The 11506-nt window shown below is 34.5% G+C and overlaps 1 protein-coding gene across 5 annotated transcripts in view; it reads left to right on the plus strand.

Annotated features, from left to right (window-relative positions):
• Nhe2 (Na[+]/H[+] hydrogen exchanger 2) overlaps nt 1-11506 on the plus strand; it is a 29996-nt gene that overhangs the window by 16326 nt on the left and 2164 nt on the right. For 3 of the 5 annotated variants that reach the window (XM_013317122.1, XM_013317125.1, XM_013317123.1), the window contains exons 4-18: nt 3496-3759; nt 3864-4089; nt 4282-4509; nt 4629-4846; nt 4935-5018; nt 5629-5837; nt 6203-6328; nt 6655-6812; nt 6894-7032; nt 7319-7459; nt 7588-7678; nt 8412-8504; nt 9864-10064; nt 10857-10910; nt 11216-11395. In XM_013317122.1, coding sequence (XP_013172576.1) covers nt 3496-3759; nt 3864-4089; nt 4282-4509; nt 4629-4846; nt 4935-5018; nt 5629-5837; nt 6203-6328; nt 6655-6812; nt 6894-7032; nt 7319-7459; nt 7588-7678; nt 8412-8504; nt 9864-10064; nt 10857-10910; nt 11216-11395 — 2412 coding nt within the window. The remainder of the gene's footprint in view (nt 1-3495; nt 3760-3863; nt 4090-4281; nt 4510-4628; nt 4847-4934; nt 5019-5628; nt 5838-6202; nt 6329-6654; nt 6813-6893; nt 7033-7318; nt 7460-7587; nt 7679-8411; nt 8505-9863; nt 10065-10856; nt 10911-11215; nt 11396-11506) is intronic. The other 2 variants (XM_013317124.1, XM_013317126.1) reach the window with 2 other exon arrangements.

The raw sequence follows: 11506 nt of genomic DNA on the forward strand, positions 1-11506 counted from the left end.
TTTGTTATTCTCGAATTTTTGTTCCTTTAAGTTGAGTAGTAGTTCCTTTTAGGTATGGTATATGTAAATAGATTGTCGAGGAAATGTCCCAAACAGCATATTTACCGTGGATATCCACTGTCGAAAAATTCACAAAAATGTTATTCGATATCTCTTTATTTCTCTGAAAAAAAAACACGACCTTCTTGATAAAAGTGTTGACAGTGGAATCCTATTGATATAATTAATATTTACTGTCTCTAAATATGCAATAACATATTTCAATAGCTCAATTTATTCTCTAAATTGACGATACACTTAAGTAAAAGTGCTCGCAAAATGCTTTCAATATCTTTAAGGTAAATTAGATACGTCCTTTGTGTTGTCTGAATCGACCAGGTAAAAGGTGCGGCCGGTGTGCGGTGTGCGGCCACAATGACCTAGATTGTTACGATGTCACTAGATCATTTACGACAAATAATAGGATGCCATTTATAACACCTCGGCTTAATCTAGGGCGAAAGCGCCATTCATTTAAACTCGGACAAACTGTTAATTGGAAAATCTGAATTAAAAAACCACAGTTAAGTATTAATAAAATTGTTCTTTTTTGTTGACGGCTACATCCAGCCAGGAGCGTCGGTGGCTCAGTGGTCAAGCACTTGACTTGCAATCTGCAGGTCCTGGGTTCGAATCCCGCCATGTACCAATGTGTTTTTCCATTTCCGATTTACATGTGTACATTTATCCGACGTTCTTACGGTGAAGGAAAACATCGTGATGCAACCTGCACATATCTGAGAAGAAATTCAAAGATATGTGTGAAATCAACCAACCCGCACTGGGCCAGCGTGGTTGACTATGGCCTAATCACCCTCAACTTAGGATAGGCTCCGAGCCCCTCGGTGGGGACGTATAATGAGCTGATGATGACATCCAGCCAATGAGACTAAAGAGCTAGTATTACTAATTATCATAAAATTAAATTAAATTCCATGTTACTATTTATTTAGGTAAAGAACATATAAATCACAATACTATTTTATAACATGTTGATGTGTCAACTTTCTTATAGGACAACAACCGGTCTGATTGATTTTTGATCTTCGTCGTCGTCTTACACAGAACATTTTCTTGTATTTCTGTTTGAGAAAGCTTCGACGGGACATTACACGTGCTGGTGACGCATATGATTCGCAAAAAGGACCATCAGTTTGCTGTTCTAATAAACAATTAGCTAAAATAGGCTCAGTACGAGTGCTGTATGCTATAAATTGAGCAGTGGTCCCTTGAGGTATAAACCCACTAGGTATATCTCGTCTATGACTTAAATCATTGTTTTGTTCATTAGATGTTGTATGTGATGTTTCATCAATTGAACTAAGATCGGTCGATCCAACTTCCACCTCTGGTGATAAACAGGCAACTTTCTCGTCACTTTGTAATGAATCGTTTGTCATTTGACTGCTCTCATTATCGCCTGTCGTCGATGATTTGGAATCTCTCGAATTGTAACACTTATTTTTCTCCTTTCGATATTTGTTACGAAACTGACAACCAACATCTCTGATATAAATAACACCTTCGCTGTTATCTTCTTTAAAATCATTTTGTGTATTCTCATTACTTGTAACACAATCGTATTGGCACGATTGATTTAATTTGGGACAAGTTGTTGTTGTTGGCTTAATTAATTCGTACGGAGAAAATGATTTGGGAGACATTTTTGGTTGCACATAGAAAGTAGGTGCGGTTGGGTAAACGAAATCGCATGGTTCATAAACCAAATTACTCCCTGTACTTTGCTCGTTTACTGGTATGTATTTAATATGCCCGATTTGACTCTCGCCGTTATCTGTATCGTTTACGCTAACAGTGAACTGCTCGAGGGTTGCCTTTGATATCGGTGCGCACAGAGGTAAATTCATACATCGAGGTCTGTGTGGACATTCCGGAAAATATTGACAATTATTCTTTAAAACTTTTAGTCTCTGACAAGATGGTACCATGGTGCAAGGAGGATGATGCCTACATGCTTTTGTAACTCGCAAGACTCGTGGACTTCTTAAACCAGAATTTCTGGTACCTTTCGATGTAACAGGTGACTGAATAGAATGCAACATTTGACACATTGGAATCATATCACACTGTGGCTCGTGACCACAGCCCATATTATTAATTTTGTCACTAATATTGTAAGGTACATATCTGTAATTTAGAGTCTTACTAAGCTCAATACTATTGTATCTTGTACATGTGTTTTTAGAATTAGTGGTTTTGTCTTCTTCTGCGGTGGCGACAAGAACTTGTTTATTGCAATTGGGGCAAGTAATTTGACAATGCTTTTTAATACGTCGCATTATATTTTTAGTCAAGTATTTGGAATTAAAAGAATCATCTGTAATGGACTTCTCCGTAATAGTACCGCCTGGTTTCTCTGGAGGACTTTCAGCGCTGTCGTGTTTGAGAACTTTCAATTTTGCGATTTTATGTTGTTGTGCGAGCAATGAGACATCGCTCACTTGATCTTTTGCTGCCTCTGTATTCTTATTGATATTTTCTATTGATCTTTTATTACAGAAGAAAAAATCTTGATGAGTATGTTTTTTAGAAGAACACGTATGATCTTTATTCTTTTTTCTTCTTTTATCTATCACGGGGCTACAACTTCCTACGTGATATTTTATGTGCTTCCATTTTTGGTCGTTCGTGTTTTTGTCTTTTTTATGTTTGGTTTTATAATCGCAATTCTTCAAATTAAAATTTGATGATATTTCCGAATCATGGGGAAATAATTTTCTTATTTCATGAGTATAGACAGGAATGGGTTTATCATTATTAGAAATGGAGCCATTGGAATGAGTGCGTGCAGGGTATATTTTATAATTTGTTTTCAAATCAGTTTTGGGACTGTGTTTGTGGTATTTTGTATTCAAAACTTTTTTATTTGTTAAAGTTATATCCGAGATACAATTTAATGATTTTCTTTTTGCAATCGTATCTAAGTCGTAAAATATAGTACTTGCTGAATCAATTAAATTTCTGTCTGCTTTATTTTTATGACCTTTCTTTTCATACTTGTCACTTGTCTTTAATGGTATATTGCCTATTTGATATAAATAATTTTCAATTGATTTTAATTTATTTGAATATTTATCTGGGGACTTATAGCTGTCGTAAATACTTGTATAAGATTTTGTACGGTTTGAATTCTTTTTATCCATACCGCGCCAAATTCGAGTCGTTCGACGAACATCAATTTATAACTGACAACTCACCGAGATTTAATTAACAAATGGATTATACTAGCAATATAGAACGACTCCCCAAATGATCTTGACTTTGAGATGTATTAATAAAATTATATCTCACATTTTTTGATAATTTTACAATTTTTATTATTTTTATATAATATTATACGTCATTTTGGCATTTACAATCAATTTGTCAGGAATATGTCAACATGTTTTTTTAAAGTTTTTGTATCAATGGCCATAAACATGATATTTTTTTCAGGATTCCACATGGCTCCGAAGTTGTCGAAAATGTTCCCTGAATCCTGTCTGCTGATTTTTGTGGGAGTTCTGATTGGAGCCTTACTGCTTAGCACACACAGTGTTCATGTACAGCCACTGACACCGGATACCTTTTTCCTGTATATGTTGCCGCCTATAATACTGGACGCTGGTTATTTCATGCCGAACAGGCTTTTCTTTGACCATTTAGGAACTATATTACTATTTGCTGTTGTTGGGACTGTCTTTAATACACTAACTATAGGTATGTCAAATTAACTAATGATTATAAGATTGTGTTGATTCTTAGAAAACTATTATAGTACAAGAGCTACGTAGCTTTTCTTTATTGATTATTGGTTTCTATAGGTGCATCTCTATGGGCGTGTGGACAAACTGGTATGTTTGGATGCACAACACCTCTGCTGGATATGCTGTTGTTCGGAGCACTCATTTCTGCAGTAGATCCTGTCGCAGTGCTGGCTGTCTTCGAAGAGATTCATGTAGACGAAGTACTGTATATCGTTGTGTTTGGTGAATCACTACTGAATGATGCTGTCACTGTGGTGTTATATCACATGTTTGAAGCATATACGTAAGTATTTTATGCAATTTATTTTTCCCTGTAGAAATTATAAGAGCAAAGAATTTTAAAAAGAAATTTGAAGTAATAATTCATTCAGTGTGTCAGCAGAGAAGGAGCAAATTAAAATTATATTCCATATTTTTAAATTTTAGAGTGGAGATTTTAAAAACTATTATTTAAAGTTAATTAAAATAATTTTAGTGAAATGGGTCCATCGCGGCTGATGTACACGGATTTTCTTGCGGGTTTCGCTTCGTTCTTGGTGGTTGCATTAGGTGGCACGTGCATTGGAGTCGTGTGGGGCTTCGCTACCGGCCTGGTGACGCGCTTCACACACGAAGTGAGAGTCATCGAACCCATCTTTATTTTCGTGATGGCATACCTTGCCTACCTCAACGCGGAGATGTTCCATATGAGTGGAATTTTAGCGTAAGTAATAAGATTAAGCTTGAATAAACCTGCGTAATTCCTTTTCATATTTGTATAATATTCACATGTGTATGTGAATCAACTTATAAGACTATTTTTTGTTTAACTTTTTTTTTCAGAATAACATTTTGCGGTATAACAATGAAGAATTATGTGGAAGCGAATATATCTCATAAATCTCATACGACTATAAAGTACACAATGAAGATGCTTTCCTCATCCTCCGAGACGATCATATTTATGTTCCTTGGTGTGGCCACGGTCAATAACAACCACGATTGGAACACGTGGTTCGTCCTCTTGACCATCGTATTTTGCTCAGTATTTCGTATCATAGGTAAGATTTTTTGAAGATTTAATTTCTAAACTGGATTCAATATTCTTCTTTTTTTGAAAAAAAGGTATAATTTTTTATACCTTTTCAGGTGTCTACATATTTAGTGCTGTAGCGAATAAATTTAGATTGCACAAGTTGAATACTGTTGAGAAATTTGTTATGTCTTACGGAGGTATGTATTTCCTTTTATTATATTTACCATGTTTTTAATAATAATAATAAATATAACATTTAATCCCTTAAAACATTACAAAACTTAAACTAACAACACAAAAAAATATCAAACAAAAATCATAATTAAGCGTTGCAAAACAAATAGGGCTTTTCTTAACCTTTTTTTATATCATATGGTGGCAAACGATCTAGCGGCTACCTGAAATCGCTGAAATTGCGAAGCGACCGCTGCCCATAGACATACGCAATTGCATATTTGTTGCCTACCTTTAATCGCCGGAGTAGAGCATGCACAGAAAGAAAATATTTTCCCTTCCTATTCATCCTCTCATCCGGAAAGTCCACTTCCACTTCCCAGTCTTCTTTCCCTTCCCACCCTTTCCTTATAAGAAAAGACTAAATAAGGCCTCCGGGACGCACACTCATCAGACGAAACGCGGAATTGCTTCCACTTCACGCCTGTCTTCTTTGTGGTCGTGGTATTTCACCGGGCGAGCCGGGCCAATTCGTGCGAAGATGTTAAAGCGGGCTCTACCACTGTTAAGCTTTAAATATTTTAATATATTTGATACTTTGTTGTTTACTAAAATTTCTTTGTGTCATTACAGGGCTTCGAGGTGCAGTTGCATTTGCATTAGTATTATTAATAGATCCAGAAGTAGTACAATTACAACCGATGTTTGTTACAACAACAATAGCCGTGATATACTTCACTGTGTTTATTCAAGGCATCACTATAAAACCATTGGTGAAGATATTGAACGTGAAAACAGCAGAGAAGAGGAAGCCGACAATGAACGAAAGGATACACGAACGAGTAAGTTTAAAGTCTACAACAGTGTTTCCCAATAAAAGTAGCGTACCTCCAGAGGTACGTGAAATTACATCAATGGGTACGTACGGCTATTAGTAAAAATATGAAAAATTTCCAAGATATTATTATATAATATTACGATCATCAAAACAAGAGCAATGTCCAAAATATTATAACGGTCATCATCCAATTGCTCCAAGCGTTTGAGTGTGAAGAAGTAACAAACATTCACAAAACTTTCGCATTTATAATATCAGTGTGATTGCTACAATAAGGGGTACGCAGCAAAAACTAATTGGGAACCTCTGGAGTATACGATCTGCGAAGAATGTTGAACAATATTTGTATTTTCTATTTTATAATTTCAGTTTATGGATCACTTGATGGCTGGTATTGAAGACATTTTAGGCAAACATGGAAACCATCATATGAGAGATAAGTTTAAGAGATTTGATAACCGATTCATCAGACCGTTCCTTTTAAGGAATTATCAGGTTGGTATTAATTTTGCTTCATGTTTTAATTAGTAAAATTTTAATTCCTATAAACTTTATAATGCTTTATTATGGAGGAATTATATCTGATAACCAATGAAACTTAATCTTACTTAGCATTATAAATGCAAATGTTTAGATGGATGGATGTTTGTTTAAAGGTATATCCAGAAGGCATATATATATATATATATATATATATAGAACATAGTCTAGAAGAACACAAAGAACATTAATTATGTTTTTTGTGTTCTTTTAGACTATGTTTTTCCGTGTGAATGGTGTGAGGGCGACAGTTAGTTAAAAATTATGAAAAATATTTCTAGGGTGCTGAGCCAAAAATTTTGGAAACCTACTCAAAATTAGCAATGAGAGACGCAATAGAATATATGCAGAGAAATGCTTCCACAATCGGAAATATATCAGGCGCAGAATCAATGTCGGCTATATTTAAAAATTATACAAACGCTAATTTTAATGGAAGGTAAATAGATCCTCATTTTATGACCTTAGCAGTACAAATAAAAGAGAGAAGATATGTGCTTATTTCATTAATTTGTTCCAGTCCCAGCTTTAGCCAATTAGACTCATCTACATGGAATATAGATATGCAAGAATTGGAATACAATCCGTCCAAGAAAGATTTAACAGATGCTAGGATTCATCATTTACTTGCCGAGGAACTTTGCAAACCGTACAGAAGAGTAAGTAAAAAGTACCTATTTAGTGGAAAGTAGATACTACGGAGAGGAGGATGCACAGTGAGGGGAAATATTTTCTTACTGTGTGTCCCCTCAAGAGCTCTGCAATTGCGGATGTCTATGGACAGCGGTCGCTTCGCTGCTTCGGGTGGCTCGTTCGTTTACCACCTTATGATATAAGAAAGGAATTATTTGATTATTTATCGAGCTATACATATATGAAAGTTTTTCAAATCACTTCATTAGAAAGAGTGTGAATTTTTAAAATCATTGATTTTATAATTTACAGCATCGTCGCTTGAGCTACAGCAGACATGCGGTGAATGATCGAGATTTGGGCACTCAAGTGAATTATAAGACACACATGAATATAAGAAGACTGGTCGGTGATAGAAAACACCATCACAAGCGCAGCAAACGTGGAAAACAGGTAAGTAAACTATGAGTATCCGGCTCGAGGGACCATATTTAAATTTTGTTTAATATAAATAATAGGTGTTTTAAATAAGTAGTACTTTTATTCTTAAAGAGTTTAAATTTACGTATGTTTTTTTTCAGGATGGCAAAAACCATGTCACTTTCCCTGAATTCCAGCAAAATGGTTCAGCCAAACAGTTCACGCACGGTAAAAAAAAGTATTATAGATTAGGTACTTAATTTATATCTATTTTAAAATCACGAGTGTCACGCATGCACGTGTGGGTTCAAGTATTATTTTATTTTATTTTTAAATAGTTTCGTTGTATGATTTAAATTTTATTCTTTGCAAAAATCCACAGCTTCGTTTACTGTATTAATAGAAAGCGTTCCCTTTGTATTTTCATTTATTTCTTTATTTTTATTTTTAAATAGAAACAATGCATTTAATTATTATTTTGCGACATTCGTTGTTTTGCATGTTCATCCATAAAAAAATCGTAAAAGAGCATAATCTTTGATGGATGACCAATAAATATATTTATCGAATAAAAAATATTCAAGTGATGGAGGGTCAAAGGGGCAAACAGCATATCAATTAGTCTTAGTAACATATATTTAAACAATTATTTACAATGAACGTAAATAACTCATACAGTCCCCATTTTATTCTATTCAAAATTTAAGCGATAGATTTGCTTCCATATTATAAACGAACAATATGTTATATGAACTTCTACAGAAAGGTGAAAAGAAACAAAAAAAAACTTTATAACTGTAAACTGTTAGGAAGAAAATCCGACACTGTGCCGGTGTACTGGTACAACACTAGCTTCACTAAAATGTCGACGATTATGTCCCCTCACTAAATTCTAACACTTGCCTTTGTTAAGAAAGCGCGCCATTCGCGCAAAAGAATTCTGACTAATAATTTCTAAACATACGTCATATTATTTTGGTTGTAGATTACATAGACGAAGTTCTTCAGGAGGATGAAGACCGTGAGCCACATCGGGAAGACGCCGATGGCGGTATTACTTTTACTGCCAAATCCCCGCGTAGGTATTCTGCATGGACCAATCATATCCCATGTTGTGCTTGTATTTCAATACAGTATTATGAACTAATTGTTAGTTGGAAGGACAGGACTACCGCGTATTTACTCCAGTCAGCCCCTCTCCGAATAATCCCAACAGTCTTGAAGTTGTCGGTAAACTTCGGTTTTATACAGGGTGTCCCAAAAGGTTACGTATATAGGAAGGGGGATGATAGGGGAGGTCACAAGAGTCACCAGAAAAATAAAATAAAAATTCCCCTCTGGGTATTAAAAAAAATAAATGGCATTTTTTAAAAACTTATAAATTTTACACCTTCTGGGGCAATTTTGTAACCGATGACCTACAAATATTGCTATATTTAAAAAAAAAGCTATTATGCTATGGTCAATAACCCTTTATCAATATGAAATAAAAAAAAAACAATACAACTAACAAAGATTTTAAAGAAAATTAAAATTGCCCCAGTAGGTGTAAAATTTTTAAATTTTTAAATAATGCCATTTATTTTTTTAATACCCAGAGGGGAAATTTTATTTTGTTTTTCTGGTGACCCTTGTGACCACCCCTATCATCCCCCTTTCTATGTACGTAACCTTTTGGGACACCCTATATACTAAATATTGGGCTGACTGTATTCATTTTAAATTAGCAAAATTGCAACTTATTCGAGAATCAGAAATATTATGACAATGTTAGATCGATAAAGTTCAGATTTTTAAATTTGGGTTATAATCCGTTATTGATTAGGAAATCGAAGTAATAACTAAATACAGACTTACTCAGACTAAATACCCTGACAATGAAAAGATAATTATATTGAAATACAAACACTACTCTGTGTTGTGATCCAGTGTGTTATTCATTATATTTTATATTTAAAAAAAAGAACATTTACATATGACTAATATAATGGAAGCTTACAAGTTATTTGGTACGTATCAAAATCATTTCATTTGCTGGGCCAGTTTTAATTTCAGTTATTGACATGGCTACATCATTGTGAATGTCAAAAGCATGTGTTCCTTTTCCTTTAATTGGGTAAAACGTTTTTAATTTGACTATTTCATTGAAATTAATAAACGTTACGATTCTGATTTTTTGTTGCTTCCCTATTTGTTGAAAACTTTAGTATACGATTTCAATAATTAAAAATATGTTGCTCACTTTTCCATTATTTTTCATTTGGTCTCAAACTAATTTAGCTAGAGACATTACTTTTATTTCATCTGTCTTCATAATTTTCCTATCTACCTTGCTCTTCATTTCTGCTTGTTTAATATGTTTGATGGTCGTTTTCTTTCCTTCCTGCAATCTCGATGCGGCATCGCAAAACTATACGATAATGGTGATGTCAATTAGCTGGATATAAAGAAGTCAGCCCGACGTCCTCGCACAAGGAGAACAGTAGTTCGCTCCTAAATCAGTTGGCTAACCTACCCGGGTTCAATCCATTGAAAGCGAGGATTGTAAAGCAATACGCTAAAACACCAGAGGAGATACTGCCGACTGCCGTTGAAAAATCATTACCGTGGCGAAGGGACAGGTCCACGTACAATTTCGGTATGTGTTTAACAAAATGAACGTCTAACTACCATTCGCTTCAGATGGCCGAAGTTTTAGTTTTAGCTTTTTGCTATTAACGTTGTATTTATGGCGCTTTTTAAGCATACGGTTTTGGTCACCCGATAAATAACGTACAGTGAAAATTGTAAGTTACGGAACTAATATCGTCGTTTGTGGTAAGCATAACTTCTAAGCTTGTTAGCGAGTAATATAAGTAGACCATTATATAAAATTAAGCCAAGATAACCATTTTTCATGAAAAGCAATATTATATTATCGTGATAATAATAAACTTTATAAAAACGGCGAAACACTCGCGTATATTATTATAGGTATTATTTCTCGGACGGGAGTCCCACTCACCCTGATGAAGGGCCCCCGATGGGCTCGAAACTAGTTGGTGCCGCCACCGGACGAATATACATATGTACGGTGTATGTTTAGCCGTTTTCATATAAGTTTATAATAGTAATATTCTTAAAAGTTAATAATGGTTATCTTAGGGTAATCCAAATCAGACTATTGTAGAAACGCATGTAAAATTTTACACTAAAATATCACTAGATATGGTCAAATGATGCTGTAATAAATATTTCAGTTATTTATGCATCTTTCTAAACAGACATTATACTAAATACAATGCAAATCATAAAATGTAATTACATTTATAGTTTCTTAGTCAAAATAGGTGACGTAATATGAAACGATTACTTTGAAAAACTGTAAAGAATATACTTTTTTTAATTCAAGCTGGTATTTTGTGTCAGTAAATATGTACTTTTATTTTAGTACCAAACGAGGACATACTGGAAGAGGACGAAAGAAGAATGTCGGATGACAACGGTAAGATTATCATTGTTTTCAGAGTTCATCATTTATTATTCCTTCCCTTTGTCCTTGAATATACTTGACATTGGTCCAATCCGATGAGGGAGAGCCATAAACAACAACAGAACATAACAGAACAGACCTTGAATATTTTAGGTTGATAATGTATCCACGATTCTTTTAATTGTTGAGTTTATAATATAAATAAATAAAAATATAATCCCATACATGTGTGGGTTAAGAATAGGATATCATGAATAACTGTTTCTAAACAGACATATAAATAATTATCAATTATTTCTCCTCATTGTTTCTTCCAGATACTTACATGACGGTGGCGGAGCAGGCTCGTGTGGCGACACCGACGGCGACGGAGACCATGTTACCATGGAAACGGGAGGAGACTGAAGGATCGGGTGCTCTCAAGCAATCCGAGTTCCCCTCATGGGCATCCAATAAAGAATACTTAGCTTATAGCTCCCCATCAGCTACTTTCTTAGGTAAACTAGCATGAAGTAACTCTGTGATGTCTGCTTTTTATAGATGTGGTGAATTGTGACTGTTGTCATCGTTGTCTTTCATGCTTTGGCATGATGTAATTTAATGTCATT

This window comes from Papilio xuthus, unplaced genomic scaffold (genome assembly GCF_000836235.2).
Source record: "Papilio xuthus unplaced genomic scaffold, Pxut_1.1 DF826945.1, whole genome shotgun sequence".
In the NCBI taxonomy this organism is placed as follows: domain Eukaryota; kingdom Metazoa; phylum Arthropoda; class Insecta; order Lepidoptera; family Papilionidae; genus Papilio; species Papilio xuthus.